Genomic DNA, 18,793 nt, shown 5'->3' with positions numbered 1-18,793 from the left:
GTTCTCTGTTTCTGTTTAACAGTGTTTTGAATCCTCTGTATATAATGTTCTTATAGATAAGCACATTAAGTACTACTGTTGAAGTGCCCGTGCTTAATCTGGCATGTTTACAGAAGCTAGACCTAATATTTTAGTCCAGGTTAAGTAACAGCTTCACATTGCTGTTGTGCCCAACATTTACTGGGGAGGTACTTCAAAAAACAAATCATCCTTAAAGCAGTCCACACCTTAGCAGGATGTTATTCAATTAGGATTTTTTAATTTTTCATTGCTTGAAATAAAATGTAGGCTAAAAGACACTGGAAAGCAGTACTGTAGAGTCAGAACAGAATGAAATTTATGCTGAGTAGCACAAAGCAGTTTTCCTTAAGAACATGGCTTCCCATGGAAAACATGGAATCTGCAAAGTAGAAGGTCTGAGTGGAGAGGGGAGCTCAATCTGCTTTTCCACCCAGCTCCACTCACGTCGTGCAGCCATCTGGGCCTGTAGTTCCAATCAAGATGTGTTTCTTCTGCTCTCATTTCAAACAAAATTGCCAAGCAAGAGCATCTGAAGCAGGAAAAGACTTCACCCACCTGTAGTTCTGTATTTTTTTTTTTCAGGAGGTTTTATCACTCCTCACCAGTCAATTGTGCTCATCTTGACACCAGTGGAAGCCGTGTGAACTGTAGGATAAAATTGCCTTATTGCAGCTTTGCCAGCAGGCCTGACCAGCAAACAGCAGCAATGGATTTTTCAGCACTATGATTTCTCCAGTCACTTTTTCTTTGAAATTTCTATCAGGTCATTTAAAAAAATAACATAAAAAATAACATAACATTAACATAACATATCCCCCACCCTTCTAACAATGGAGAAAATATTAAAAACTGCTTACACAATGAGACTGAATTCATGTTCCCATTAATTTCTTCCTTTTGTCTTCTACCACTATTTGCAGTCTTTCAGTCTGTTCAGTTTTCAATCTGTGCAATGATTCATATCTTCAAAGCAAGTTTATGTTAATTTTCAGGACAAAATTCTTCAGAAACACAATTAATTCTAGATATTTGGTTGCTTTAAGCCTCTCATTTTTAATGTTCAACAGGAGCATAATCTATCTCTATAGGAAACATTCTCACTATTATACCTCCTTTCTGATGGATTGTCATTAGTTGTACTACGGAAGTTCAGAGAATACTTTCACCATCTAAGTGACATATTTCTCCTAAAGAACAAAACTGAAAAAATGTTCTTTAATGCCTGAGCATTTGTGGGGTTAATTCACTGGTTACAGAAGGTGAACCTTGAAGATAACCAAGATGTTCTAATGGTCACTTGGCTGTGTAATGCCATTTTATAATGCAGAATTCCATTGCACAGGCATAACTTCCAGGTATAGAAATTCAAGATAGTTGAGAAAACTGTTTCATGTTGCTTTAATTATTTGGCCCCCTGCCCCGAAAGAGGAAAGATTTATTTTTCTTTCAACCTATTTTCTCATTAGAAGTTCTGAAAACTTGCAATTGTGCACTGCTGTCACATTAGGGGCTTTAAGACAGTTGGACTTTAAAGTTTAAAACTTTTTTTATTGTTGTAAAATGGCTCTGAATGGTTTCTCAGCTGTTCAACTGACTTGCCTGAAACAAATGTTTGCCTCTCTCCTCCCCATGCACTCCTTCCACCCCAGCCAGTCAGCCAATGTTCTCTGTAGGAAATGAGCTCTCACATCTTTCCAGACCTCTGTGACTAGGCAGACCTTTCTCCACAGGAATGTCTAAAAATTGCTATAATGGAAGTAATAACCATATGAACATTTGTCAAACTAATAATGTCATGTTCACCTTACAGCATCATTTTTTTTTTGTGACTGAAACTTGCTACAGGAACTGTTAACTCTTGCTGTACATGCTTGGTATAAAGTACAAAATCAAATATTTAAGTTGGTGTTTGTGGACAGGTCCAGGTTCTCTTCTGAATGTTTTCTGTCAGGCACAGTAAGTTCACTGCCTTGTGTGAATGCTGTGTGTCACAGTGGGTACTTGTGGGACCTGGAATTCAAGAGTCTCTTATGGTTAAAGGCTGCACTGGTTCCTCTTAGTCTCATCTGAGAACTACATCTATCTATTACTGACCAGGAGAAAGAAAAAAAAAAGGACAAATCCTGACTTGGAAAATCTGAAATGGGATAGCTTCAGTGGCTGAGGCTCAGCTTTTTGGGATTACTTATCTTAAGGCTTTCATTTTCTCTACAGTTATTGATCTGAGGACTTTGGCATGAGCAGTGCACATGTCAGATTGTTTTCCTTTTTTCATGTATTTTGGCAAAGACTTCCCTGTAGAGGAAATTAATAAATTTCAGGTGACCTTTCCTTCTTCATCTAAAAGAACAAGAAAAAAATCCCAACCCTCTGGGTGAAATGTTAGGTTTTTTTCTTTGATTTTTATTACTTTTAAAAAATGATAAAGCTATTTTGTCAGATAAATAAAATCCAAGCAATTTCCCAATTTATGTGATCAATCTGCATGGAAGATCAGTGAAATGCACGCTGTGTGTGTACACATGCATCCACACATTTGGGTACATAGGATGACTCTGAGGGTCTACAGATAAAGTTACAAATTTAGAAAATGTATCAAAATTTACTTAAAAGGGAGGTGCAAGCAGCTGGAGTTCAGAAGGGCTGAATAAAACCCCTGTAAAGATAGCAACTTACAGGCAGACTATCAGCAATTAGAGCTAGGGAAAAAATTATTTCGCCTTCATTTTGATTGTTTGCTTTCTTACATGTGATTACAAGAATATAGTTTCAGTAAAAGAAGAAAAGATTGCTTTCATTTTGGAGACTGCCTTCAGATCCCATGTGAATGAGCAGCAATCCACAGTTTCTGGATTATGCACTATTACAACAGAGAACACGTTTCATTATTTCCGCCTTCATGTTTTGGGGGATTTTCCACTGAAGGATCTGACACTGCCATCGGTCAGAATGAGGGGAGTTATCTTGGTCAGCTGTTGATCTTGAACTGTAGGTAATTCTTGTACAAAACCAGAATCCAGGTTTTATTTCTCATTTTGGAAAATTTCTACTTGAAACACAAGTCTATTCTAATTCATTCCCAGAGTTTTTAGAGATGTAATAAAATACATTCTGTAGACCAAAATTTTTTAATTCTTTAGATATTATTCCTCTTTTCATTTGCCATAAATGATTTAAATAGTTATACCTGCTCCTTTCAAGCAGGTGGTCACAGGCAGTCTTAATTACTATCAAAATCACAATTTTTTTAAAGTAACCAACTTCTTAGATTTCTGAATTGTATCAGAGAAGCTAATGCAGATCAGACATAGTTTCTATGTTAATTTTTTCAGTGATGCTTTGATATTACATTCGCACCACTCTAAAGCAAAGTTTCTAAAAACAAAAACAAGATACACAGGAACCTCATTCTTCACTGAGGCTTAGGAACCTCTTGCTTATCAGACCAATCTTTCCTGTTCCTTGTTAATGCTGGAAACATTTTGGGTTTTTAAATCATGCCCAGAGGCAGCCACATTATGTGTTCCTGCAGGGTTCTGCTGACTTTTTAATATTTTTATAGCCTTAATTTCTGTCATATCTTTCATTCAGACAGCATCCCAAAATTGTGAGTATTGGAAAAATATTCAGTGGCTTCAAAAGCAGATCACATAATGCTTTTATAAAGCTTATAAAGTTTTATAATGATCTTGTATTTTTAATGAGAATCTGACAGACACTACTGTTGAGGTTGTGATTTTGTACCTGGTGAATCCCTAGGGGTCTCATAAGATAAATGCATCCAGTCAGTGCTTCTGTTTGAAACGGTTTGATACAGAATTGTTTACTATTTCTAGTCTGATTCAATCTCTGCAGTGTTTTCCTCAGTTCTCTTAATATCCCAGTAGCTCTTCAGTTCATGTAAACAGGGACTTCCCACCCCTCAGTCCTTTCAGATAAGAGATAGCCTCTATCTCTAGGCACAGTTATCCTTTGGGACACTGCTGTTTGTTCCTGTTAAATTGTCATGGAAAGACAGAGAACTATTCTTGCAAAGAAAAGGAAAATATTCTGACTTTCAAAGACATTGAGAGAATTCCCCTCTTCAGGTAGAAGGCTTGGTGAAGCTGATGGGTTCTAGGCAGCTGAAGCTATAGTTCATTGAATGTGGTCTGCATCCTTCTCCAAACTCACCAGAAAGTCCAACCCACTTTTATAGTATTTCTAGTATTATGTTGAATCTACTCCCTGACACAGCCATAATGCTGGAAGCACTGAGAATCAAAATGCTGAATCTTAACATTAAATAAGCTACTACAAGGTTCTCAAGCTGTGCTCTTGTGACAGGTGACTCAGAGACCTTCCCAGAATAAATTATATTTTTTCCACTTAAACAGTAGTGAGCAAGGAGTCGTTAAGGAAGGTGTGCAGGGGCAGCATCCCCTGTGCTCATCTTGTCAGTCAAGGTGTCACTCTTGGCACAAAAGGAGCATCACCCGAGGACTGTGCTTGCCTGTGTCTATGGTGGCACTCACAAGAGTAATAAACCCTTTCTTCCCTCTGTAACGGTGATAAACTATTGCAGGGGAAGCAAGAGAGCTACTGCTCTGGGAGTTTTGTCAGGATCACTTGGCTCCTCAGTCAGTGAGCTCTCCCCAGGGCTGTCCCAGCTGGCTGTGATGCCAGGCAGCAGATTCCCTACCCATGGCTCTGCTCTACTTTTCCTGTGTGCCCCCTTCCTAAGCACAAATGCCTTTACTGAGCATTTCAAATAGTTGTGTGACTGTCGCAGAGAGACATCCAAGGTACCAACAAAGATTCATATTCTAGAGAATCTGTGTTTCCATATTATTTTTCTATGTTCTATTACACCAATCATCACTTTGTGGCCATGCATGAGGCACACGCTTCAGACCAGACCATTTTGAGTTGAAAACCAGCTTTTTTAAGGAAAATTATTTGCAATGTGATTTATGTAATTGAAAACCAAAACAAAACACCACTGTTATGTACTGTAACATCTTTGTCTTCTACAAAATTTAATTTGTTTACATGCCCTGCAGCCATACTGAGAGAACAGAATAAATGGCACTTCCTCTTTGGGCCTATTTGAAAAAAAATCAGGAAAGGGATGATGAGAGTGGCCAGAGACTTATGAGATGGAAGAGATGAGTGCTCAGATAAAAAACAGCCCAAGGGAAGATTACAAGTTCTCAGAAAAACAGATCAATAATGACATTCACAATGTAGCTGCAAATGCAACTATTTACATTTTGAAAACATTTTTCCCAACTACTGCACTGGGCCCATGGTATCTAGAACACTCTCTGCAATAGACAAATCCCCTTTGAAAGGGCAGTATTTTAATTAAAAAGTCAATATCCTGAGGATGTCACTGTATTTTTCAGTACAGGATTACTGGGAAGCCCAGCTTACCTTCCCCTCCTATTGCTCACTCACTAAGACCTAAGGATCTGGGACCACTCTCATTTACAAGTGACTTCCAAACAATTTGCCACTGATTTTGCCTCCTCCCTTTTCCCTCCCTAGACCTTTCAACCTGTGGTTCCCTTGGGAAAACCATGACGAATTTCCACGTGGAAATTTCAGTCTCAGTGTTAGGTAATCTCTTTTTGTTGTTGTGGATGGCCTTTCCTCTCCACCACATTGAGATTTTTGACAAGGTCAAACAATTCATCTCTGTTTCTATATTTATATCTGGGAAGCTCCCTCTAGTAGCACGACAGCATTTGAGCTCAGACAGCTTGACAAAAACAGTAGACAAGAAAGCTCCTGGTACAGAGACCTGGCCTGGTAAAAAAAAATAAATTAAAAAAAATTTAGAACATCCCAAGTGTTCAGACAAAATGAGCACCAGTAGCCCCAGAATAAATATTTCTTAATGGCTGCACAAAATCAAAGCTGTCCTAGATAACATTGTTATCTCAGCAGCTGGTAGACACAGATAGAAAATGGATTTGTTTGGTTTCACACCCAGGAACTGCAGTGCCATAGTAAAGGCCAGCACCAAAAGAAGACATGAAGTGCAATGAATGAGGGATGACTGAGGCAAAGAAAGTCAATAAACATTAACTGGAAGGAATAAAGCTAAGGGCCAATGAAAGCAGCCCTGGCTGGATGAATGTATTGGTAGAATACATTAAAGCTAATTGAAACACCCAGACACAAAGAATGCTGGTTATACTTCCTGGCTGTATGATGATAAAGTGATCAAGAGACTTGTGAGAACTTAGCAAGGAAGTCCTGAAAAAGAGGGAATCACAGCAAAGTGAAGATGAAACTTAAGCTGATAGGTTAAAAAATGGCTAGTAAGAATTTGAAAGCATGTACAAAAAAATATGAAAGAGCCAAGTACATCTCTCAGCACGAGGGAGGTAGAGGGAATTATACAGCAGCATTGGTTATGGACGGATGGAAAGTTAAGTTAAATCCAGCAGTAGATTCTCTGGGCTCAAACCACAGTGTGTCTGCACTGTGAAAAGAGGGTTTCCTTACGGACTGTCCCAAGAAACATTGGAATCCATGTAAGTTAAAGCTACACACAGGTGTTTGAGACAAGCAGTGTGAGCTTAAGTGTGTCACCTCTGATTTATTACTCTTCCTCTGAAACTGTAGCTCCAAAACTGAGATTCTGTACTGATTTCCACAGCAACCCAGAATTTAGAAGTGCATGTGGGGACTGTGGACAGTCTGGGGATCCCAATTTCATGCACTCAGGCCACAGTTTCTTTTCATAAAACGCTTTGTTGGGAGTTTTAAAAGTTGCATGTGAAAAATTTTGCATTTCCCAGGCCATTTCAAAAGACTTTTGGGAAGTGTGGCTAAAGGAATTCTGGTTATGGTTTAACTGCTTTAGACTGCTTCCTTGGGAGCAGTTCACTAGTGACTTTCATATTGCCTGGCATTCCATAAGGCATGGAGAACACCCAGACATACTCCTGCTGTTGTCTAACCTGCCAAAACCTTTCTGTATCTATAATGTACAATCCAAACCCCAGTGATCCTTGTCGAGAGTGTTGATGCAGGTGATGGACGAGCTGGGAAGGGACCCTCCAACAGAGTCTTTGGCCAGAGCAGGAGTGCAGGTGTCCTTTACACATCCTTCTGCAGGGACAGTATAGATGGGCTGGAGTTACTCTTTGACAAATTTCTTTTGTTCCTCCAGGGAACAATATAGGCTTGGTTGGATTGTTTCACTGTGAAAGCACCAACTCCCCTGTGTAGTGACACACAGCCACAGCTTCAAAGAACATTATTTCACTTTCCTTTCTGGCACAAGGAGAAATCCTTGTAAAATCCTTGTAAAATGTTTGTAAAATACTGTTAGCCTTCAAAGTGAATTGTCTTGGAACTGGTTTTCCGTATTTATTTGAATTCTCACAGAAACTGACCCCCAAATGTAGCACAGGTAGTAGAGCTGTAATATCACCCCAAGGCATTTCTTTGCCTTGGCATTGTAACGTGGATCCAAATAAGTCAGTAACATAAGAAGTTACTCAGTATTAGCAAAGCCTCAAATATGTACAACAGAATAACCTCTAGATTAGAATCCTGTTTTTCACCCAATTATCAAGGTGAGGGATTTCTCCTATGCACTACCAAGGGTCATTAAAATCTCTTTCTCACTTCTCTCTGCTGTGGAGAGTCATTTGACAATACCTTGATGACTCTTATCCACAAAACTTCCTTATCTAACCATATATGAATCACTTTGAAAGGAGCCACATTTCTCATAGCAACCAAAAAATCAGTCTTAGCAACAAGACAAGCTGGAGAATTTTGTTTTCACATAGTTACTTGTGGACAGTACGTTCTGCTTTCCCCTGGCATTGCTGTTGCAGTGTTGACTTAGTAAAGGGTAAGAAATGGAATAAATCAGACTCTTGTTCATAGCAAAGACATCACTTGCAGGGCAAGTTATGATCTCTCTGCCTTTGATGGCATATTTTAGGAGCCAGTGCAAGAGTACTGACTGCTGGAAAGTTCAGAATTTAAATTTTTGCCTTGACAGAACTACTACAAAGAAATGTGTGAGGAAGCTGACAGTTCCCAAAATCTTGGCTTCCCCCCACCAGAAAGCAGCATAGAGAATCAAAGAATGAGCTCTAAAGGCCAATGTCTCTGCTTCTCTTAGCACCTGTTCATGTTGAGAACAGCTAGAAAGGCTGCATAGAAGGTGACTTTGTAATGTATATATATTTCCTATATTTTCCTTGCAAGGATTATTTTGGGGAAAATATTATAGAGAAACTATAGAGAACATCAAAGCAATTGTCATGTTGGTTATTACCTGGTCTTGATTTCTTTAGAGGACTTCTGGGGACGTTTCCCAAAGAAGCAATGCTAAGATGACATTTATGCAGAGGTCAGTGTTGGAGTATCTTCCATCTCTCAATCCCACTTCTCTGTAAAGAAATGAATTCCCACATGTATTTTGATCCCCTGAAGAAATTCCAGGTGCAGGTAGCAGTAGTAACTGCACTCAGCTCTCATCCACATTCCTTCCCTGTCCCCTCTGCAGGGGCTGGCAGTGTCCTGCGGGCTGGCTTGATTCCCACCCTGGTCCTGAAGCTGAACACAGAGTTGGATGAGATCCAGGAGCTAATCCTTGATACACTCTCCAACTGTCTCCGTGTGGAGGTTTCTGAAGCCCTGGCAGCTGGTGCCCTTACTGTTCTGAAGGAAAAGCTCTCACACCCCTCCACAGCCATCAGGAGCAAAGCAGCCTGGGTCCTCTTAGAAATCAGGTAAAGAAACTTCTCTAATGCTTAAATCCAAGAAAGAACTAATTGCAGGAGTAAATAAATGCCATTCATTCACAGCTGTGTTCCACTACACAATGAAGCTGCCACATTTCACATGTAAAGCACTATCAGCCTGAATGCATACATGGGTAAAACAAAGTGGGACACATGGGGCTTAAAAAATTCCTAACTGCTGTAAATCACTGAAGAAAACAGATGCTGATCAGTCATTCCTTCTCCTTCTGTTTGTTTTCAGTATTGGTAGTGGAATCAGGATTTTTTTCCTGGTACAGCACCGCTAGGAAAAAAAAAATGCATGAAAAATCTTGTAGAAACACAATTCTGACCATTATGGAGGTAGGGAGAATCTCCCTTATGTTTTTGGAAAAGTGCTCTCTCAGAATATTAGAGGTCCTTGGGAACTTTCACTGTGATTGAAGACAGAAATAGTTTTCTGCCACAGGCTGCCACATACAGCAGTGATGGATCAGAAAAAGCAAACTTTTTAATCAGAAAATGGATGAAAGGAGTAACTTAAGTCCACTGTACTGCAACCAGAAAATATAATAAATGTTCAACAAATGTCTAGTCTAAAAAAGTCTGCAGATGATGTAGTTTACATGTCAACTGGCACTACACATTTCCTCATGTCCATAATAAAGAGAGGTCTTAGAGAAAAGGAGTACAATTAACATGAGTCATAGAAAGAAAGCAAAAGGCAACTGAAATATGGACACGAGCTATGTTCTAGGTCCCTGCAATGGCTGGGCCATATTAAATATTCTCCTCATTAGAGAGGCTGGAAAGAAAGAGAGAAAAGTTATCTGGGAGAAAAATTAATTTCAGCCCTCTGATTTAGCAGGTTCTTAAATCTCTAGAGGCTTCATCAGACAGGTTTCTAACTCCATTGCAATTAGGACCGGTAGCACCCTTAATCCTACATCCTGTTACATGCAGCTGCCCATCAGTGTCCAGTGTACCATAGAAAGCTTTTTTAAAATCCAGCACAGCAAGGGTGTGATAGCACTGGTGGCACTGGGGACTGGGCTGGGCTCCAGGCTTGCCCAGAGGCCGGGGGGCTGCAGGAGCAGCAGGCACAGATCAAGGAAGCAAGTTCACCATCTTCTCTCTGCAGTTCTCATGCCGAGGGGAAAACTGCGGTGTGCAAAGAAGAGGTGATTCCCGTGCTGGTGAGCCTGCTGGAACACACAGAGCCCGAAGTTCAAGCTAACTCAGCAGGAGCGCTGATGTTTGCTGTTGTTACACCTCAGGGTGAGTGACACAGGCAATTCTGTTGGGGTACCTCCTGGAAATGCTATTCTAGGGCAGCTAAGTAACAAAACATTTGCCCACCCCACACTCCCCAAGTCCTCAGTTTGTGACAGTGTTAATGCTCTCAAGAAACTCTAAGATTGGGACATTTCTTTGTAAGTGTCTTTAGCAACTATTGTTGCTTTGTCACAGTGCCTGGGGGGGACAGGATATTTCAGATTTCATTCCCCTAAGTAGGTCAAGAAGTTATTTATCTACCTCACCTGCATCAATTCCCTCCAGAGGGGGAAGATTTTCCATGCAACTCCGGACCACACAGAGATCCACAAACCTGTGGCTGCACTGAATTCATCAGTGCTCAGCAGAGGAGCGCTGCTCTCTGGAAACATTCTGGGATTAGAGGCAGCTCCTCTCTCACAGCTGGGAGAGTAATGCATATTAATAAGATCTGTATCTCTCCCAGGTAACTTACATGTCACAGAAAATACTAACTGCTAAATTTCCAGTGTGATGAATGAGTAATTAGACATAAAAGACTCAATAACAGCAGTTGTGTTCCAGTCCTCCTCTGCAAACCTTCCTCGAGCTTCCAAAGACAACTCAGGAGTGGATCTCGGTCTTTGAAGTGTTTTTAAAAATGAAAGACTGGAGGATGTTCTTAAGGGCATCTAACACACTCCACTCCTCACCCCCATGCAAAACATAGTTTATTCTATCATTTGGTGCCTCGTATATTTTTATATAATTTGTTGCAAATTAAATACTAATGTGCAAGACAGATGAAGTTAACCATGAAAGATCTTTTTCCTTAAAAATAACCAGCTGGGAGCCAACCTTGGTCTCTGAAAGAAGAGCATGTTCTGCCTCTGCACTGCACCTCCAGGGCTGTTCAGAGCTGTAGCCGGGCAGGGAATGGAATGTGTCAGTCCAAAAGGATGATGATTAGATGTCATAACACATTTCAAAGGCAGTTTCTTTCCCTACAGGGAGATCCTCAGCCATGGGTGCTGAAGCCGTTCCACCTTTACTGGCGCTGGTTGCTGAGGAAACCAGCAAAGCGCGTTTGAACGCAATCCAAACCCTCACCCTGCTGGCTGAGCTGCCAGAGGGCCGCAAGACGCTGCTGGGTCACAGGGGCGCGTTTCAGCGGTGTCTGCACGATCCCAGCGAGGCCGTGCAAAGAGCTGCCGAAATCGCCATCGCCGTGATCGACTGGAAACCCTTCTGCAGCCGCGATCTTTTCTAGAGATCTATTGCCCTCTGTTGTTGTCTGGCTGTAAAAGGTACATGATTATATGAGACCTTCAACACCAGAACTCTCTTCTTCACTTAGTCTGGATCAGTTCGTCCTGAAAAGTCATTTGGCAACATCTATATTGCAGGTCACAAGCAGAAAAATGGAGAAGAAAATTTAGTAAGTGTGGAGTTGTGGAGTTTTCCACTTAGAGTTATGGTCCAAGTTACCAAGATTTTCCTATGATATAAGGCACCAACCCTTTTTGGTTTTGTTTTCTTCATAATGTTCTCCTTTTTTCCTTTTTTTTTTGAAACCTCAGCCTATCAAACACTAATCAATAATTAATTATATTAGAAAGGTTCACAATCAACCCCTCCAGCAGTCTTGCCTGTATTGACAAATTGATCTAACAACAGGAATGTACAATAATTTTGCTGAAAACATTTGCTGAACGTTGGATTAAGACCAAAGTCAGAAAGCCTTTACTAGGGTAGCCCTTGGTAAGGCTGTGTTGGGGCCTCTCCAACAGGAGAGGGTTCTGGTCCCTAATTGCAACTGCTTATAATAGGGAACAAAAGCACCTCAGGGCTTGAGCTGAAGGGCAGTGGAAGTGGTGAGAAGTTTCAGTAGTATTTTATTCACCGGGAGTTCAAGGCTAGTTGCTACAGACACATTGCAAACTTCTGTCTGCAGTCACAAGAGGGTAATTTAAGAGACTTCAACGAGACGCCTGGGCAGAGAAATAACACAAATGAGCAGGACAGCCCTGGCCATTCTCAGCCACCAAGGAAGATGTGACAGAGCAGCTGGTGCAGATTCACAGCAACTCCCATTTGTTTTCACTTGTGTTCTTACATGGGAGCTTTATACCCAGAATTGTAGCTACAGAGAAGCTGCATCAGGTTTTTAAAAGGAGTTGTCAGGGCTGCTTTTCCATTCAAACCCACGGTCACACTGCAAACTGCATTACCCTTACACACAGTATAAACTCTTCCTGTAGGAGTGTTTACAGTTAAAATGCTTCTCTTCCATAACCTAACCAAAGGGTGAATTTCCACTCCTATAAAGATGTGATTTAAAAGCATTGAGTCAGTTGGATTCATTCCCTCCAGGCAGGATCTTGGAGGAACTCTGCCTTTTAAACACATAAGGCACTCACATGTAATACATATTGGTGCCAGAGTTCATCCAACTCAGTAGGAGCAGTCAGGCAGCTTTAATAACATGTTAAAGGACTAAAGCAGCACAGTGTAGGCTCAGCTGCTCCTACAGAAGAGCAGGAAAATCTGGTAAAATTCATCATTTTAGCCCAGGTACAACCTTGTCAGAGCCTTCCCAGATAATTCAGATATCACCCTTCAGTGAGTTCCCAGAATAATTAGCTTGTTAGATGAAGAAGACCATCCACACTGAACTGCTCTGACTTGAAGAAACTACCTTGGACCTTAAGTACTGCATTCCAAGTATCTTCATAATCAATGCTTTAAAGAAAATATAAACTGTTCCCCAAAAAGCCTCTACATGGATCAGTATTCTCATCTTACACACGCACTACAGAAACAGAACAAAGCCTCAGGTGAACTCTGAGGTATGGACACTACTGGGGCCCTCCCACATGTCAGCTTTTGTCTCAGCAATTCTTTGGCACCTGTCAGCATGAAACCCCCACACTCCAAACTCGACAGGAATTCCCTCGGGCTATACTGACCATGTGCTGCCTCTGCAAATGCCAGAATTTAAAGTCTGTGTACGGAACAGCCATGAACTACTCTTACTTGGGGTTTTCTACCTACAAAGCTGCATTATTGACAAAAAGGTTGCAGATATAATAATCAAAAGTCCCATGCTGTGCTGAGGGCTAATTCCCTGCTTTGGGATAATGGACAAGAGTCCCCATTTCATGAGGCTGGGAATCAATTAGCACTGTAGGTGTCAATAGAACAATTGGCTGGATCAAAGGAACACCTGATGAACACTTCTCCTGGACTGACTTAGCTTTCAGTCAGGAATACTCCATAATAAAGCTGCCACAGACTTGGTCACAAAAATACTGAACATCTTTCTGAATTGCTTCATACACATTATAAACACTTAAATTAACATATCAGGATCTGGCACCTCACACCCTAATTAACTAACCCTAACTAAACTCCAGGTTTCAAAGGAAATGCTGTGTGTACAGCAAGTCTCTGGTTTTAGCACTGTGCCTTCCAAAGTCCTCTACACTCCGATGGCTTTAGCACCAAGGCAGATTTTTAACATCAATGAAATCCATTTGCTTTTTTAGCTGGAAGCCAACAGTTATTAAGGCCCAGATATAATTAATGTGGTCCCGGGTCAATACTGGAATTAATGCAGTTAAACTCTACACGGATTGAGTTTTCAAACCAGTTGCCCAACAATCCTCACAACACCAGAAGGCAAGACAGCTGCATCCATGAGAAACAAGACTTCCCTGTGGAGTCTTGTGTCCCACCTAAGCAGAGGTCACATTAAATTTTTTCTAACCCTTTCCAGAAGGTTAAGAATGTTATGGCTCTTTGTTCTTGCAACAACAGAGTCATTTCCCCTGTCCCTATACACTTTCAGAAGGCCAAGGAATAGAAATCATTCTGTCCTGCTCTGGAAAATGGCAGCTTTTAATTCTATCTATGTTTCAAAGCAAGGAGTATATTTGCTTCCCACCACTATGTTTTCTATTAAAAAAGTTAAAAATCATATAGTGAGAGATTTGTCTAACAAGATAGTCTGGCAAAGTCAGATTTAGCTAATGACATTAAACCAGAAGAGCAGAGACAGCCACACACAAAGCTAATATGCTCAAAGCACAGGAACTATTTTTAGCAAGACAAATTTTGCAATTTGAATGAATAAAAACCATTTTAATAATTTGTCTTAGCTTACCTTGCATATAAGCTGCATTTTAAAAATTATAGGCTCCAATACTGTAAGCAATAATGCTGCACAGAGTGACAAGAAACTCACACCTCAGCCTGAGGCTCTTCCAGGTACCTTCAGAAAAGTAGGGGAGGTGCTGATCCAGGCAGGCACAGGTACTCTGACCTCAATTCTGCCAGGTGAGGAGAGGGTGGGCCCAGGAGCTCAGGGGGAATTACTCTTTCTCACAGCTGCCCATGGTAGATGGCAGGAAGGAATGTTCTTCAGGAGGCACAAAAAAGGCAACCTGTATTATTACTAATAAGGACAATAACTTGAGGCACTACTTACATTGTCTTGCATCAGAACAACTGGTAGAAATTGGTGGAGTGAGTGAAGTTTTGCTCTGTCCTTTAGGTTTTCCAGCACAGGCCTACAGTACACACTCCATGTGAAAATGCCACAAATCACCAAATGAAACCAGGGGTTTTTTGCATTTCTCATCTCCTTCAGTAGTTTATTGCCCATGTTACTAAATCTGGGACTACAGATTCTCAGTGCAGCACAAGGGAAGGTCTCCGATTGCTGCTCCCTTCCCTCTCTCTGGGTTCTCTGCTCCCCCAGAGACCACTGTAGCAGGGCACAGTAACACCTGCAGCTGGCACATTTAAACAATAATTTAAACAAATTAAAGGAGCCAGCAGCTCTCCTGAGAGCAGTTTTGCTGTCACCCCACAGCCTGTGCCCAACCCTTGTCTGTGCAGTCTGTCCCCAGAATTGTCAGCTCTGAAGCTCTTGGGCTCAGCACTTCAAACCAATGAGCTCAGGTGCCCTTCAAATACCAAGACTAACAGTGCATGGATTTATTGTCTACCTTTGCTCCTCATTTTTGTGCTGGCTTTTGCTTTACAAGAACACTCCTGGTTTTACCAATACAGGAAGGTCAGGGAGCTGTCCCCAGGCAATCCCAGCTGCTGCTGGACTCCAATCACCACAATTTCCTGCACCTGAGGAGCTCAGCCTTGTGCCATGGCCTCATTCACCATGGCCAGACAGTCTGCTGAAAACAAAACCATGGCTACTGCAGAATTATTCCAAGCCAAGTCACACACCTTCCCTCCCTTGGCATTTCAGTGCTTGAGGTTTTTCAGTAACCAAGTAGGAACAAACCCAAATTCTCAGTTGTAACAATAGGGTGTTCTCATCATCATCAATACTAAACATTTGTGAGATATTTAGATACACTTTTGTGGGTGATACAGACTAATTAAATGAAGAGTGATTACCCTTTTCCAGGATTTTTCCTAAGAAATATGTAGTATTTCTTAAATGGAAGATTTTGTTTAGTATGTGTTCTTTACAGAGCAGTGTCACAATTTGCTGATAGTGCTACTAAGTACGTATTTTATTTTCTTTTATTTTAATTTATTAAAATAATTCTGTATATCTAACTAAAGCCCACTAAAATAAGCTTTAACTGTGTATCTCACCTGACAGGGTAAGCTGGGATGTCTCAAGATCCCCTGAAACAGAGCTGTGTTATGCTGTACATGACGTGCAGGTACTTGGACCTGTGAGCCAGATTTATTTGGAGTCTCACCACTAACCAGAAGTATTTAAAATATATAGTCAGACACTGGGGAAAAGGATGGGCTCACAGTTCCCATCTCTAAAGCATGGCAGTGCCTAGAACAGTGTAAGCTACTGCTTTTATCTGAGTGTCCCCAACAGCTCATGGACAGAGCTCCCTTGAAAACTGAAAAAAAGTAATTTCCATCCTTAAAATTGTGAATTCAATAGCTACCAACCTGAGCTGGCATTTAATGTTAGCTAAACAGTCCAATTTTTTCAACAGTTCATGATATAAGGCAATTTTTCTTTGAAATTCTACAAAATTACTGGAGTCAACAGTAGCTGTCAAACTTTATGTAAACATTTGAGTTCTTCCCTCCAAAATATCCACCTTCAGACCAGACTAAAATCAGGTTGCTGAGGACAGACAGTGAATATCCCTGGGAAACTGTGGGTTAGATTTTCATAACTCTGTAGTTCTGAGGGGGAAAATCATGTAATGATGCCTGATTAACCAGGAGGTCATCCAAAGGCTGCTCAGACTGCCAGGAAATCACTTGTGTTATTTGTCTTTATCCAAATAGCTTGTTTTTCATCCATTACTATTGCCCAGAACCAAAACCTAAACACCAAATGAAGTTTCTCTGTCTTCCATTATATTATATAAAAATCCCATCACTTTGTGGACACCAAATACTTCAAAATATACAATTACTTTAATACATACAAGTCTTCATAGTTCATTAAATACAATTAATTCCACAGTCTTTAAAATACTCTATCACTGTGTTAAGGTTTGCACTGGAATTTATGAAGTATTGATTTGATCTGGCCTATGCAAAGGACCCTGCAGGGATTATGCTGAACAGCATCAATTCTACTGAAGAGCAGCAATTCTGCTGGAATCCAGAGAATCTGGCGTTAGATCCAAATGAAGCAAAGATCCTGTCAGGAGATGAAGAAATGGGAGTGCTGAAAGCCCAGGAGGCAGAGCAGTGTGCTGTGGCACGTGTAGGGGTTGCCCTGCCTTCCCCTTCAGCTGCACTTGCTGCCAGTCCTGCGGCAGAGCCTCGGCAGCGCTCTGGGTGACAGAGCAGTCAGTGCCACCAGCACAGCACAGTGCCACCAGCAGAGCACAGTGCCACTAACACAGCACAGTGCCACCAGCACAGCATAGTGCCACCAACACAGCATAGTGCCACTAACACAGCATAGTGCCACCAACACAGCACAGTGCCACCAGCACAGCACAGTGCCACTAACACAGCACAGTACCACCAGCACAGCACAGTGCCACCAGCACAGCACAGTTCCACCAACACAGCACAGTGCCACTAACACAGCACAGTGTCACCAACACAGCATAGTGCCACTAACACAGCACAGTGCCACTAACACAGCACAGTTCCACCAGCACAGCATAGTGCCACTAACACAGCACAGTGCCACCAGCACAGCATAGTGCCACCAACACAGCACAGTGCCACTAACACAGCATAGTGCCACCAGCACAGCACAGTGCCACCAGCACAGCACAGTGCCACCAACACAGCATAGTGCCACCAACACAGCACAGTACCACCAGCACAGCATAGTGCCACCAGCACAGCACAGTGCCACCAGCAGAGCACAGTGCCACTAACACAGCACAGTTCCACCAGCACAGCACAGTGCCACTAACACAGCACAGTGCCACCAGCACAGCACAGTGCCACTAACACAGCACAGTACCACCAGCACAGCACAGTGCCACCAGCACAGCACAGTGCCACCAGCAGAGCACAGTGCCACTAACACAGCACAGTTCCACCAGCACAGCATAGTGCCACTAACACAGCACAGTGCCACCAGCACAGCACAGTGCCACCAACACAGCATAGTGCCACTAACACAGCACAGTGCCACCAGCACAGCATAGTGCCACCAGCACAGCACAGTGCCACTAACACAGCACAGTGTCACCAGCACAGCATAGTGCCACTAACACAGCACAGTGCCACTAACACAGCACAGTGTCACCAACACAGCACAGTGCCACTAACACAGCACAGTGCCACTAACACAGCACAGTGTCACCAGCACAGCATAGTGCCACTAACACAGCACAGTGCCACCAGCACAGCACAGTGCCACTAACACAGCACAGTGTCACCAGCACAGCATAGTGCCACTAACACAGCACAGTGCCACTAACACAGCACAGTGTCACCAACACAGCACAGTGCCACTAACACAGCACAGTGCCACTAACACAGCACAGTGTCACCAGCACAGCATAGTGCCACTAACACAGCACAGTGCCACCAGCACAGCACAGTGCTGCCGACGTGCGCAAAAAGGAGCAGGGATTTGTGGCACTGCCTGACTGAGCAACTAGCAGCTTCTTTCTACATTTGACTCCCCGGGAAGCTGAATGAGATGAAAAGATCTATTGCTTTTTGCTTTGAAGTGTTAAATCCGTCTTTTCCTGTGTCCCCAGCTGGTACCAAACTTATCGAGTGGAGACAATCAGCCTGGCTTAGCTGATATCCCACAGCTGTGACTATTCTCCTTCCTGAACTGCTAACTCATGCTGCCATGCAGCAGGAATCCTATTTCTCAATGAAATCTTCAGAGGAAAGATTTATAGCTTTGCAGAAAAGCAGTACAGAGCCCTTCAATGTATTTACAAAATGCAGCTCAGCATTGCAATGCTGTGGATGTTTCACCATGGGCGTGGGCTGGTTTGTAGCAGTCCATAGAGAGAGGCAGTACATTGACTCCAAGCCCACAGTAAAGACATCCTTGAAACACCAGGGTAGGAACTGGTCAGTAAGAAGTAAATATGTATACACACACATAAAAATATATTTTAAATATATATAATATATAGAGTGCATGTACATAATGTATTGTCTGTGTATATATAATACATGTATTTTGTATAAAAAGCTTCACATTCAAGTATAGGTATATATTAAAATATCAAGAGAGGAGGACCTTTAGAAGTTAACCTTAAACAGATAATCTACTGTAAGCAAAATTCTTTTTAAGATTGAGACAGGTGTTCCCCAATTCCAAAATGTGATCA

General features: G+C 41.9%; 1 protein-coding gene across 1 annotated transcript in view; it reads left to right on the top strand.

Annotated features, from left to right (window-relative positions):
• RSPH14 (radial spoke head 14 homolog) overlaps positions 1-11,283 on the top strand; it is a 71,680-nt gene extending 60,397 nt beyond the window's left edge. Inside the window, exons 4-6 of the mRNA XM_062504020.1 lie at positions 8,543-8,768; positions 9,901-10,037; positions 11,024-11,283. Coding sequence (XP_062360004.1) covers positions 8,543-8,768; positions 9,901-10,037; positions 11,024-11,283 — 623 coding nt within the window. The remainder of the gene's footprint in view (positions 1-8,542; positions 8,769-9,900; positions 10,038-11,023) is intronic.
• Positions 11,284-18,793: the final 7,510 nt, after the last annotated feature.

Source organism: Cinclus cinclus, chromosome 17, assembly GCF_963662255.1.
Source record: "Cinclus cinclus chromosome 17, bCinCin1.1, whole genome shotgun sequence".
Lineage (NCBI taxonomy): Eukaryota > Metazoa > Chordata > Aves > Passeriformes > Cinclidae > Cinclus > Cinclus cinclus.
This window is presented reverse-complemented; position numbering and strand designations above follow the sequence as displayed.